Below are 14,598 nucleotides of genomic sequence, written 5' to 3'. Positions count from 1 at the left end.
GTTGACCTGTGCTCCTCCCTGCCATTATATTCTTCTCCATGGTTTTTAAGGTTCTTGTGTTTGACAGAAAACATTCTGACCTTTGAATTTTTTAAAATATAGATAGTGTCTTGGTTATTTTCTGTAAATCACGAACTTGAAAATGACAGATCTAATAATGCAGTCACTGAAATGCAACTGCTCAAGTAAACTTGCCTTACCTAATTATGGCACTACCACCAGTGAGTCCAATTGATTTAAGGGTTGTTTTCCTTAATGCAGATTCTCCAGCTATCTGAAACAGATACAGAATGAAAGTATATACACACTTAAAATATGTAAATGTTATAGAACAATTGCACAAAAGTTAAGCTGAAGGCCACAATACTGAACACCTTTGTGTGATGTTCTCTCCACATTTCTCTTCTCATACCTCTCCACTGACATTTGCCATCAGCTGGTGAGCAGGATCACCGTCTGAAAACTCTGTTCCCTAAACCTCCACTCTGCTTAAGGACATGGTGGCCAGTTATTGACATATAGGGACAGCACAACCAGACCCAGATGCTCAGGTACAAACTTGAGTAGCACTGGAGAATGATCAGGAATGACAACTCCACTAAACTTGCCATTGCTGTTTGACCTGCTGAGCATTCTTTACGCTTTCTCCTTATATTTCAGATTCCTTGTATTCTGGCCTTAAGTACTTTCCTTAGAGAGAACAGGGGAAATCTGGGACTTGACCCTTAAAAAGGTAGCTTACATACAGCAAACAGATTGTTTTTTGTAGGAAAAGGATATACTTAAAGTGCAAGTTGGTAGGTTCCTGATTGGTAAGGGTGTTAAAGATTATGGGAGAAGGCAGGAGAATGGAATTGAGAGGGATAATATATCAGCCATGATGACATGCTGGAATAGACTCAATAGGCTGAATGGCCTAATTCTGCTCCTATGTCTTATGGTCTAAATTAAATTGAGACACATAGTCATGGTTTAATGGCGTAAAACAACGAGAACAACAGACTTGAAAGGCTGACTGATTAACTCCTTATGGAGTCGAACTATTATTATGATCTAATAATGACCAAGTTCATTGTAACAGAAACAACAATCAACACAATAGTAAATTCCTATCAAAGCATGAGTCTGAGTCAGAATGGGAGACTACACAACAAGTTTAGACTCAACAGTCAAGAATGGGAATGGAATTGATTCCATCCGGTTTCATGGGAAAGGAATTTCTCCTTCTCTGCTGAAATGTCAAACATATAATGTTTCACAGTCATATTTAAGCAATGACTCAACATCATTTGATGAATCAGCACACCATCACCTTGACCACCTATAATGTTAACAGCCATGCCTCAGAGGTCTTAGAATCCAATTATAAAGCCTAGCTTAGAAATGTAGCATGAAGCATTTTTCCTTATAAATCCTTTCCTTATGGCTCAAGTTATTACAGTACTTCTAAGTACACTTTGACAGGAATTTAATGTTACATTGATTATTATTTCAATTAACTTTAGATCACTTCTGCTGCAATAATAGTGACAGGTTAAAGGTGTTGCAATCCCTTCCAAGAAGCTGCCGAAAGACTTGGTGAAGCTCTCCATTTGCTTGAGAAAGTACCACCAACACAGTCATTCGGAGTAATGTCATTGAAATGTAAAGCAATGTCAAATACTCATAGGCTTGTAGCTGTTGACTATATTGCTTGTTCTTCCATGTGTAAATTATTCAAGCATTTTCATACAGTATTTGCTTACAAAATAACTCAAATTGACATATCCAATTCAAAACAAAACACTTCTCAAATAGTTCAAAGCATCAGTTAATAGGAAGCAATTTTAAAAAGATGTGTCAAGAGCAGCAAAATTTTCAGAATTAAACCAGTGCTAGAAAAATATTTAACTTGGCTATATTAGCTGTTGCCTTGCCAAAAATTGTTCCTTGAACTTTTAATCAGAACTTAAAATGGGCAAAAAAATATTTGCTGTGTAGATGAGTAAGAATGAGTTGGGCAAAGTTGATCTGCCTCATAAATATTGTGGCTGCAAAAGCAGGTCAAAGACGGGAGACTACAGCAGCAAATGGTTCACCTTCATAGCCCCCATAGTCTTCAACCATCTAGTAAGGGTATGAACTACTCATCACATATATGGGCAAGTGTAATTTTACAACATTTAAGAAGTTCATCAGCAATTGAGACTAAACAGCTCTTTGACTGGCATCCAATCTAAAAGCCTGCACATATATTTCTTCCAGCATCAGAACATCAGTCCTACAGTTCGCAGCATCTACAACGTACACTGCAGCAATTTGCCAACGCATCGTATAAGAACCTCCTAAACCCTCAACCTCAATCACCTTGAGGAAAATGGCAGTGGGTGCATGAAAAAAGCACCATTTACTCCTAAACTCAACTGATATGGCCTCAATTGAAGATTCTTTGAGAATCACCTCCATCATTATTGCAATAATTGTTTGTTCATTATGTGCTGTGTCTTTCCATGACCATTATTGCGCTTGGCAAAATTTTCCACAGAAGTAATTCAACACCTTACCCCCATGGCTTCACGTGACCCTGATCGGAGTGGGGGGGCTAAGCAGGTGCTACACCTTGCACAAGGGTGACCTGCAGACCTCCTTTGATAGAGACGTATCTCCACCCTGCCACCCATATTGAACTCTGATCATTGCAATAATGGTCTTCTTCAATTAATCTTGCAATGTCACCTCCTCTTTTACATCCAAAGCATCCCATCACACCTATACCCCAGAACGGTTAGTTTTCAGTCCTGGCTCTCTGTCAACCATGTCTCCATGATAACACATTCTCAGTATCATATTTCCTAGCGCTAATCAATGTTTCAGGTCATCTGCTTACTGCTTGCATTCAATGTAATTTAACTTTCTTATTCTGTATGTGCCTTACCACACCTGTATCTGCTCTGCCAAATAGAGTGGCTTAATTTTTCTCCTATCTTTTCGATATTGGGGCGGCACAGTAACATAGCAGCTAGCGTAATTCAGTGCCAGCGACCAGAAGATCAAAGTTCAAACCCTTCTGCTGTATCTAAGGAGTTGGTACGCACTCCTCATGACTGCTTGGGCTTCCTCACACATTCCAAAGACGTACGGTTCAGGGTCAGTAAATTGTGGGCATGCTATGTTGTTGCTGGAAGCATGGCGACACTTGTGGGCTGCCCCAGCACAACGAGTGGATGCTGGGGTGCTGCGGCTCGAAGGGCCGGCTCCGCACTCTATTGCTAAATAAATAAATATTTGGGCCATATCAGTTAATGACACAAATTATGCATTTCACTGTGTTTGGATGTGTTAGATTGGGGTGTAGAATTGTTATTTTTCTTGTATTTTCCATGAGGTTTCCTATGATTGCTTGTATTTGTTGATAATCACTTATATACATGTAATTATTCAGTGTATTTTCCAGTAATTATGGTACAGTTGCTTCTACCATTCTGTAGAAACTTCTTGGTTTTTAGTAGCAGGTGTCACACTATTCTATAGCTTAATTGTTATCAGTGGAATTTGTGATATCTCCAATCTGAGTACGAGTCCTTTGATTTCCTAAAAACCTTCAGACCACAAAAGCAACAGCAGCCAACAGATGTTTTGATGTACTGTACATGTGACAAATTAAGCTCATCGTGGTAAAAGTGAGCTCCCTCACCTCTGCTCCTCTGACCATCAACACAGGTGGCCCTCAGGCTGTGTCCTAAGCCCCCTCCTTTACTCCCTGTGTACCCATGACTGTGTCACCACCCACAGCTCTAATCTGCTAATTAAATTTGCTGATGATACTACATTGATTGGCCTTAACTCAAATAATAACGAGGCTGCCTACAGACAAGAAGTCATCACCCTGACACAGTGGTGTCAAAAAAACAACTTCTCCCTCAATGTCACAAAAACGGAGCTAGTTGTAGACTACAGGAGGAATGGAGACAGGCTAACCCCTATTGACATCAATGGATCTGGGGTTGAGAGGGTGAACAGCTTTAAGTTCCTCGACATACACATCACTGAAGATCTCACCATGGTCTGTACATACCAGCTGTATGGTGAAAAAGGCACAACAGTGCCTCTTTCACTTCAGACTGTTGAAGGAATTTGGTACAAGTTCCCAAATCCTAAGGACTTTCTACAGGGGCACAATTGAGAGCATCACTGCATCACTGCCTGGTATGAGAACTGTACTTTCTTCAATCGAGGACTCTGCTGAGAGTGATGCAGACAGACCAGTGCATCTGTGGATGTGAAATTCCCACAATTCAGGACATTTACAGAGATAGGTGTGTAAAAAGTGCCCAAAGGATCAATGGGTCACTCCAACCACAAACTGTTCCAGCTGCTACCATCCAGGAAACTGTACCACAGCATAAAAGCCAGGACCAACAGGCTCCGGGACAGCTTTTTCCACCAGACCATCAGACTGATTAATTCATGCTGACACAATTGTATTTCTACGCTATATTGACTGTCCTGTTGTACATACTATAAATTGCACATTTAGACAGAGACATAACAAAGATTTTTATTCATGTATGTGAAGGATATAAGAAATAAAGTCAATTCAATATTTCCCTGAAGTCCCTCCCATCCACTGTACATCTACTCTGTATCCCAGTCTCCTGCTAAACCAATTTAAACTTTCAAGATAAGCTCTAGCAAACCACCCATATCAAAATCCCTGAGGAGAGGCTTTGACGGAGGAGGTTTAACTAGCTTGACAGGGAAATGGGAAATATGGACTCTTCCTCACAACCACCTGGGGTCCAAGGCAAACAACTCCTGCTTTTCCACTATCTATATAACTCCAAGTCCCATATCCACAGAATCATTATGGTGAATCTCATCCGCCTAAGATACAGGAAGAATAAAAAGAAATCTACTGACCTCAGCAGGAAACCTACAACTGAATAAAATATAAAGAGATAAACATTTAAACAATGTGATAGTGAAGAAAGAAAAGATATTTACTTCACTTAGACTTTAAAATGACAGGTTTACATTTGTTCATTTATTGTGAAAGAGAATCATGTCTACTTTCACCTAAAGGAATTTTTTTTAAATATTTCTGATGCCTCAATATTGGCCTTTAGATTTCTGCCTTGGGATAAATGGAGAGTTTAATATTGTTCTGACAGACAGTGTCTGAACATGGAACAGAACTCCAAGGAGTAATATTTCTTTGTTAGATGAATAGGGTTTAGATCTTGGACCAGATGCTTTAAGGTGCCAGAACTGCACCTAATACAGGTCTACTGAAAGAGCCACAGAAGCTGTGTTGAACAGCTCCAGACAGAGAATTGTTTACACTGGCCGAAACTTTTGAGTTGTTTGGCCTTGAACCTTTTTTAATTTGAGCTCAAAAGGGATGAAGGAAGAATGGATTCTGCAACAATCAAACCCAGCCAAAATTCATCCCTCAAGCAACACAACAAAAAATCTTTAATCTTTTATCTTGTTTGCAGTACTTGGGACTTTGCTGTCTTCAAAACTGTTTTCTCAATTTGGCTTAAAATCAACAAGCTCACTGACTCTAAAATGCCTTAGGACAGAACATGAAAGCCAAAAGCAAAGGCAAATCTCTCTCTCTCTCTCTCAGAACCATTGCAATATATGAGACAGGAACTTCAAAGCCAGGGCGACATCTTCTATGCTAGCTACAGCTCAACACTAGGATGTCCCAAAGTATCCAAACTGAGCCTCTCCTATGTACATACATACAGTGGATTCCAGTTAATTGGGCCATCAGTTATTCAGCGCAGCTACTTATATAGGACAACTCTTAAAGAACAAAAATGAATTGAAAAAATAGCCAGGATTCCTTCATTTATTTAAGACACTGTACTGCTTAATTGAGGCAGGAAACTGTTGCCAAAAATTTTGTCAATAATGTCAGTAGCGTGCACCTCCGTGGCTGTTAGATACTACACTGTGCTTCTAGAGAACAGTCTTTAAATAGCACCAGTTACTTGCGTTCGTATTCAAAAAGCAGTGATTTTTGTTACTGCTAGTTGGGAGGAAGTAAGCAGTAAGACAATTCTGAACTACATTGCTCACTGTGGGTTCAAGTATTCAAGCTCGGAAGATGACAGAAATGGTCGAGTATGAAAATGAAACGATTTCACTACTTCAATGTTAGGTATACACAGAATTTGAAGGTGTCGACAATCATCATGAATGTTAGAATGAAAGAGAAGATTTGGAGGATGCAATCGTTGACAGCATTGTATGAAAACAGACCACTATCTGTAGTACCTGTCTATGCTGATTTTTTTTCATTTACAGACAAAAGAACCCGACGCAGGTTAATTCCTTCATCAATAAGTATTATTTTTATAGTAGCAGAGTACAGTAGTATTCCTAGTGTTCTAATTCCTTCTATATTTCATTTAAATTGGTAATTTGCTACTGTTTATAAAATACCTTTTTAACTATTTCCATGACACTTTGGCCAGACGCTTAATTGAGCCAAAATGTATTGGACCTGATGCGTCCCAATTAACCGGAATCCACTGAAATCCATCTTGTGTGTGTGTGTGTGTGTGTGTGTGTGTGTGTGTGTGTGTGTGTGTGTGTGTGTGTGTGTGTGTGTGTGTGTGTGTGTGTGTGTGTGTGTGTGTGTGTGTGTGTGTGTGTGTGTGTGTGTGTGTGTGTGTGTGTGTGTGTGTGTGTGTGTGTGTGTATTTATTAGTTATCCACAGAGATAAATTGGTATGTATTAATTATTGATTATTAGTCAATTATTGACTAGAGTCCAGATTTATGTCTGGGTCCGACCAAATGCCGAATACTATCCTTTGCCTCTCTCCTGGCTAGACGCTTGATCCTCCTTAGATGGAGAGATGTTGCCCCGCCCACTCATGCGCAATGGCTTAACGACATTATGGCCTGCTTGGACCTCGAAAAAATTCATTATTCAGTTCTTAATTCGGATCTAAAGTTCCATAAGGTCTGGGGACCTTTTATCGAGTACTTTCATAACCTTCCTCTTGACTAGGGTTTTTTTTTCTTTTTTTTTCTTCTTTTCGGTCCCTTGCTTTCAGCTCCCTTTTTTTTCCTGGTAGTAGGCATTATTATCCTCTATTGCTAAGTGTATTCACAGTCTGGGAGTTTGACTGTCCTGACCTATACTCTTTATATTGTGTTGTGGTCGGTCTGGAGTTGTTTTTTTTTCTTGTGTTGTGGGGCTTGGGGAGGACACTAAGCTTACTTGTCTTTAATTTAGGTGCTTTTTTGTTAAATTCTCTTCCTTTGTAGCATATTGTTATAGTATGCTTAATTTTGCACTGTATTAATGCTCCTCATTGGGATTTGGGGTTTTTAATTTGTAAAATGTTTTGAAAAACTAATAAAAAAATTAAAATAAAAAAAAATTATTGACTAGAGTCTCACACTGACTAGTGACTAGTCAGTTCTATGACTAGTTTCTAGTCTCACACTGCTTAAAGGTTTTTCTTGACACTTTTAATACCAAAAAGAACTTACCATTACAAAAAAAATTCTTAAGTCTGACTGAAGGTAGACTTACCCATTTTTTCTTTTTTTCCCTGTAACACTGTTAGAAATTATTATTTTTGTAATTAAATATTTTGAGACAGGGATAGTGACAGCTTGGAAAATTTTAAAAACTGTAAATATTAGAAATAAAACAAAATGTAGAAAACTCAGCAGGTTAGACAGCACTTATGGAAAGTGAAGCAGTTAACTTTTCAGTAAAAATCAAGGAAACACTGCAGGTGATGGAAATCTAAAGAAAAGAACAAAAAATGGAAGTGGCCAGCATTTATTCAACCTGAAGTGCAAATTGTTTCTCTTGCCCCAGAAACAGCCTAACTTGCTGAAAAGCTTACAAAAAAAATAGTGGATATAGCCTAGTCCATTACAAGTAAACCCCTCCCCACAACTGAGCATATTTACAAAGTGTACTGTTGCAGCAAAGCAGCATCCATCATTAAGGACCCCAAATCCCACCATCCTGACCTTGCTCTCTTCTCACTACGAAATATCTAGACTACACACAGGTGTTCTTCATTTAACTAATCATGTAACTTCTAAAACCAACTGGCTGCACCAGTGTTGATTTAGGGTGTCATATTATTGGGGTGAATATTTATGCAAATCAATTATTTTGTGTTTTATATTTGTAATTAATTTAGATCACTTCGTAAAAAAAAATCTGTGTTCACTTTGACACGGAAGTGTCTTATTTTCTGTTGATCAATGTCAAAAAAAGTCAAAATAAATCCACTGATTCAATATGGGAAAACAATAAAACCTGAAAACTTCCAAGGGGGTGAATACTTTTTATAGGCACTATATATATTTTTTTTCTGTTTTTATTTTAGTTAACTTTTCAGGTCTGGGGGCCTTCATCAAAACAAAAAGTGACTGATGAAGCTGGTAAAATTTCTTTATACATCTAATTATCCAGCAATAATTTCCTAAAACAAATTTTAATAGTTTGGTGCATGACCCAGATGCAGGCTCACCAAGAAGAGCGTAAGAAATGTATGCATCACTGAGTGGCACAGGTTTATCCCCCTGCACCTGTAAGGTACAACTTGGTAGAGATCGACTCAAACTATTTTAAAACAAAATTGAAGATTTTTTTGCCCTCATTTTGTTCTGGTACTTTAGCAGCAAAAAGGGGGAAAAAACTCACATCTCCCAAAGTTCTTTCCACTGTATGTTCTCAACATTCAAGAACTATAACAGCATTCTTCTTTCATAAGGGAAAAGACCTACCTGCAGGAAAGATAATCAGTAAGACTGAAATAGTACAGAGAAAATTTATAAAGATGTTGCCTGGACTTGAGGACCAGAGTTATCAGGAAAGGTTAAACAGGTCAGGACTTCATTCCCTGGAATGTAGAAGATTGAGGGGAGATTTGATAAAGGTATACAAAATTATGAGGGTTATAGATAGGGTAAATGCAAACAGGCTTTTTCCACTGAGGTCATGGGTTAAGGATGAAGGGTGAAATGTTTAAGGAGAACCTGAGGGGGATCTTCTTCACAAAGGGTGGTGAGAGTGTGGAACGTGCTGCCAGTGTAAGTGGTGGATACGGGTTCAATTTCAAGAGTTAAGAGAAATTTTGATAGGTATATGGATGGGAGGGCTATGGTCCGGGTGTATGTCAATGAGAACAGGCAGATCAATGGATTTGCATGGACTGGATGGGCCAAAGGGCCTGTTATTGTGCTACAGTGATCTGTGAGTTTAGATTACAGTCACTTGAACAACAATTTTATTACACTCTCATATGCCTATTTATAACAAGGACAGTCTTTTAATAAAAACTGTACCAAGGGCAGGATTGAGCATGCCTAGAATTTTCCGTCAAACTCCAATTCTTGACAAGGATGCCAAGATTGGAACACTCTGGTGAATTGCTCATATTTCTTCACATGACCTTGCCTGGGTTACTCAAATAGTGTTGGAGTAAAAGCTAACAATCCTGGAGTACCTCAACTCCTAATATATCATGAAGCAAAGTCAAGTTGTGTAAGAAGTGGTGGGGGCGCAGACTCTCACAATTAAGAAGTATCTGGCAGTGTATCTGAGTCACTAAGGCACAGAAACACACTTAAATCAGATGAATTACAGTCAGGAGGTTTAGAGAGGATCTGAGGAGGACCTTTTTCACCCTGAGAGTGGAGAGTACCTGCAACATACTGCCAGAGAGGGTGTGGAAGCAGAATTGCTTACAGCGTTTAAGAAGATTCTAACAAGTACTCGATAGTCTGGGTGGTAGGGAGGAGATATGCCTTTACCAAATGAGGTGTAAGGTGCTCTTTCCCTCCACTAGCGTGCAGGTCGCCTTTGTGCAAGGTGTAACATCGGCTTAGCACCTTCCCTCCCAATCAGGGTCACATGAAGCCATGGGAGCAAGTGGTGGATGGTCGTATGAGCAGCCGGTGCATATCACAAGTCCTGGTTATATGACCACTGGCACCAGGCAGACAATCTCTGAAGACTATTAATAATGGCTATGGGTCACCTGTCTTGTAAAGACACTTCCCAGAAGAAGGCAATGGTAACCACTTCTGTAGAAAAATTTGCCAAGAACAATCACAGTCACGGATAGCAAAAAGAATAAGAATAACAGATGGAAAGACAGATTAAAGACAGATGGAAGAGTATGATTGCCCACGTTATGTGGCTCAGCACATAATGATGATGATGATAACTTGATAGTCAGAAAAGACATGGAGGACTGAAAGGACAATTCCTATGCTGTATAACTTCATAACGACAAATTCTTGGTGAATGCATTCTTTGTTCCTTCCATCAGAACAATTATAACTGCAGGAAACTGAATCTGGAAACTCTACAACAATTGGACCGTTTGTAAAGGTAAGGTTAGGCTGAACAAATTGCCACAATAATTTGATAATTTGTAGACAGTAGCTGATTATTAAAAGGCAGGGCTTTCTTCTCTCTGCTTACCTCATCCCTCATAGAAACACAGACTGGAGTAGATTCCAACAGCTGCTGTTCAGTAATCCTAGCAAAACAGGAAAAAACTGTCAACATTTGGTCTTGTACAGAGCAAAAATATTTATCACCTTGGTGCAGGGAGCACTCGCAATCAAAATATAAAGCAAAGGCAATAAAAATATCAGGAACCTTTAAGTCTTTTGACTGCTTTCTTCAGAGGTCAATACCACACAGATTTTAATTTGATCCACAGAGGAATACCTTGGGTAATCCAGTTGCAACTGCTAACATGTAACTATAAACAGCTGTTAACATCTCCACACTCAAGGCACACTCCAGATGCGTATCCATGCCCAAAGGTGTTGACAGTAAAAATAATGTAGATGGGGGCTGTAGCACTTCTGTGGTGTCACTCTCTGTGCCAACATTAAAGTGAATCAAACCTCACCTGGCTTTGAATAAGGTGCTCTTTTGATCATTTTAGCACCATCTGTGGCCAAAGAATCTGGTTGAAAACTGTTGACAACATTGGTTTTAATTAAATGCTGTGCAAATCCAACAAGCTTTTAAAGACAGAGCTAGTCACTGAATTTCACTTTCATCTACATCTGTGTCAACTGTTAAGAAAATCATAGAAGGTATATATATGTCCATCAAGGCAGTATACTAAACCTTCTTTGAAAAAAATTCATAATTTACCAATGTTACGTGATTATTTGTGTTGGATTAGGGTGTAGATTTGTCATTTTTCTTATAGTTGAACTTTCTTAGCTTTCTTGTTTTTTTTAAGACAATCACCAACATTTAATTGTTCAGTGAATTTTCCAGTAATTGTGGTATAGTTGCTTCTGTATTTATATAAAAGCTTCATTAGTTTTTCTGCAGCAGTGTCATGCCACTTGAATCTGGCCAGTTTCAGCCAATTCATATCACTGGAATGTTGTTATCTTTTTTGTTAGAGCTATTTTTTTGTAGAAGGCGATAATGAATTCTTTGTTCTCTCGGTTCTCTTTTGCTCATTGTTTGTTCTTTTAACACCTAAAAAAAAATGACCGTAAGCAGCAAATTTTATGCCTCATTCTTGACTTCTAAAGAACCTCTGCGTCGCAAACACACCATGATCCAACACAGGGCAACAGCAGTATTTCTCCAACCTGACAGACAAAATTTATATTGAAGGCTCTGAATAATAACTTTCCAAACTATACAGATGATACACTTCCTCAAGACAAAGCTTATTGTAGGTTAAAAGCCGAAGATAAGAACAAAAGCAAGTAAGCGGTGAAATGCAAACACACTGTTTTTGTATTTTTTGATGGCACTACTGCGAAAGTTGTAACACACCGCAGAATCAGAATTAAGTTGATTATCTCTAACATGTCATAAAATTTGTCTTCTGTGGCAGTAGTACAGTGCAACACTTTTAAAAAGATTACTATACAATAAGAAATCTGATAAATAAGTAGTGGAAAATGAGAGCAAATAGTGCAGCATGCACAAAGCACTGAAGGAACTCAGCAGGTCTGACAGCATTCATAGAGCGGAATAAACAATTGACATTTTGGGCTGAGACCCTTCATCAGGACTGGAAAGGAAGGTGGGAGAAGCCAGAATAAGAAGGTTGGGGGAGAGGGGAAGATGTAAAAGCTGGCAGGTGATAGGTGAGACCAGGTGAGCGGGAAGGTAGGTGGGTGGGGGAGGAGAATGAAGTGAGAAGCTGGGATGATTGGTGCATAAGCTAAAGGCCTGAAGAAGGAATCTGATAGAAGAGGAAAGTGGACCACAGAGGTGAGTGTGCTGAACATGTGTCTAAACACAAATAGATATTGATAAGTCACACAAACAAAACTTTCTATCAAGAAAAGACATTTGACTAAAAATTGCTCAATGTCAATGCCCTTTGGTACTTTTGCCAAAAATAATTGCATGGCACGATCCCCACCACTGCTTTTAAATTCCCAGCAAATGAAACCAAGTACCGAAAAGACAAACAGAAAACAGATTCCAAAACCACAGTCCAAAAAAAAGACTGTATAATAAATCTAAAAATGCAACTGAGAGTCCTTCACAATAATTAGCCTGATGCTATTACAGCAAGGGCATCGAAGTCTGGAGTTGCATTCTGGCAGCATCTGTAAGGAGTCTGTACGTTCTCCCCAGGACTGCATGGGTTTCTTCCAGGTGCTCCAATTTCCTCCCACAGTCTAAAGACATAGCAGTGAGTAGGGGTATCAGTCGTTGTAAAATGTCCTGTGATTAGGCTCGGATTAAATAGGCGGGTGGCCTGGCAGCACTGTCACTGGGCCGGAAGGTCTGTTGCATGCTGTGTCTCTAAATAAATAAATGTCTATTTTTCTAGAACAGTGCATTATTTTGCAAAGAAAACTACACAATTTTTCCCAATTAAAATTATATTTAATTTAATACAATAATAGTTTACAACAAACTGAAAGAAAATGATCTCCCTACTCAGAACCTTAATGCATGCCCTTTAACCTTGCTGCAGTGATGCCTTTAAGTATTGCTTCATTGGTCACTACACATTAATTGTATGACTACAAACACCTTCCTGTAATGTTATGTAATCTCCCTCAAGTGTCGTGGAAAAAATAAGTCACAAACAAGATCACAGAAGTATAAATACATCTGAAATAGGTCTTACAGAATCAGAACCAAAATCAGGCTTAATATCTCTGGCACATGTCATGAGATCTGTTGACTTTGAGGCAGCAGTACAATGCAATACATAGTAATAGGGAAAAAATGCCTACTTTATAAGACGACTTATGGAATTTCATTAGTTCCTTGTTCCCAAATAATTTTGCTGTGCATAAATTAGCATTTTTCCAGACAGTAAGTTTTAGACCACAAGACCTAGGAGCAGAATTAGGCCATTCAGCCCATCAAATCTGCTCTGTCATTCCATCCTGGCTGATTTATTATCCCTCTCAACCTCATTCCCCTGCCCCTTACCTGAACCTTTGACTTCCTGATTAATCAAGAGCCTATCAACGTTCACCTTAACTATACCCAATGACTTGGCCTCCATCGCCATCTGTGGCAATGAACTCCTCAGATTCACTACCCTCTAGCTAAAGAAATTCCTCCTCATCTCTCTTCTAAATGGACATCCCTCTATTCTGACTTCCCCCACTACAGGAAACATCCTCTCCACATCCACTCTATCTAGGTCTTTCAATATTCATTAGGTTTCAGTGAGATTCTCCCTCATTCTTCTAAACTCCAGTGAGTACAGGCCCAGAGCCATCAAAAAGCCTCAGCATTATATCATTGCTTTTACATTCTTGTCCTCTTGAAATGAATGCTAACATTACATCTGCCTTCCTCACTACCAACTCAACCTGCAGTTAACCTTTATGGGATCCTGCATGAGGACTCCCAAGTGCCTTTGTACCTCTGATTTTTACATTTTCTCCCCATTTAGGAAATGTCTATTCCTTCTACCGAAGTGCATGACCATACACTTCCCGACACTGCCACTGCCACATCTGCCACTTCTTTGCCTGTTCTCCTAATCTGTCCAAGTCCTTCTTCAGACACTCTGCTTCCTCAACGGTACCTGCCCCTCCACCCATCTTCGCGTTGTCCACAAACTTTGCAACAAAGCCATCAATTCCATCAAGCAAATCATTGACATGTAACATGCAAAGAAGTGGTCCCAAAACCGACCTCTGCAGAACGCCACTAGTTACCGACGGCCATCCAGAAAAGGCTCCCTTTATTCCCTCTCCTTGCCTCCTGCCAATCAGCCAATCTCCTATCCATACTGGTATCTTCCCTGTAATACTATGGGCTCTCATCTTGTTAAGCAACCTCATGTGTGCCACCTTGTCAAAGGTCTTCTGAAAATCCAAACAAATAACATCCACTGACACTCGTTTGTCTATCCTGTTATATCTTCAAAGAATTCCAACATTTGTCAGGCAAGATTTCCCCTTTAGAAAACCTTGTTGACTTTGGCCTATTTTATCATGTGCCTCCAAGTACCCTGAAGCTTCATCCTTAATAATAGACTCCAATATGTTTCCAATCTCCGAAGTCAAGCTAACTGGCCTACAATTTCCTTTCTTTTGCCTCCCACCCAACTTCCAAGAGTGGAGTGACATTTACAATTTTCCAGTCCT

General features: G+C 39.3%; 1 protein-coding gene across 2 annotated transcripts in view; it reads right to left on the bottom strand.

Annotated features, from left to right (window-relative positions):
* aspscr1 (ASPSCR1 tether for SLC2A4, UBX domain containing) overlaps positions 1-14,598 on the bottom strand; it is a 290,192-nt gene that overhangs the window by 200,074 nt on the left and 75,520 nt on the right. For both annotated transcript variants that reach the window (XR_012095994.1, XM_073026315.1), the window contains exons 5-6: positions 10,463-10,520; positions 201-274 (exon numbers count right to left, since the gene is read on the bottom strand). Coding sequence is in view for 1 of the 2 variants with exons in the window: in XM_073026315.1 (XP_072882416.1) it covers positions 201-274; positions 10,463-10,520 (132 nt within the window). In the remaining variant the exon portion in view is untranslated. The remainder of the gene's footprint in view (positions 1-200; positions 275-10,462; positions 10,521-14,598) is intronic.

The sequence above is a fragment of the Hemitrygon akajei genome, chromosome 22, assembly GCF_048418815.1.
Source record: "Hemitrygon akajei chromosome 22, sHemAka1.3, whole genome shotgun sequence".
Lineage (NCBI taxonomy): Eukaryota > Metazoa > Chordata > Chondrichthyes > Myliobatiformes > Dasyatidae > Hemitrygon > Hemitrygon akajei.
The sequence above is the reverse complement of the archived record's forward strand: the minus strand, read 5'-3'. Positions and strand labels throughout refer to the sequence as shown.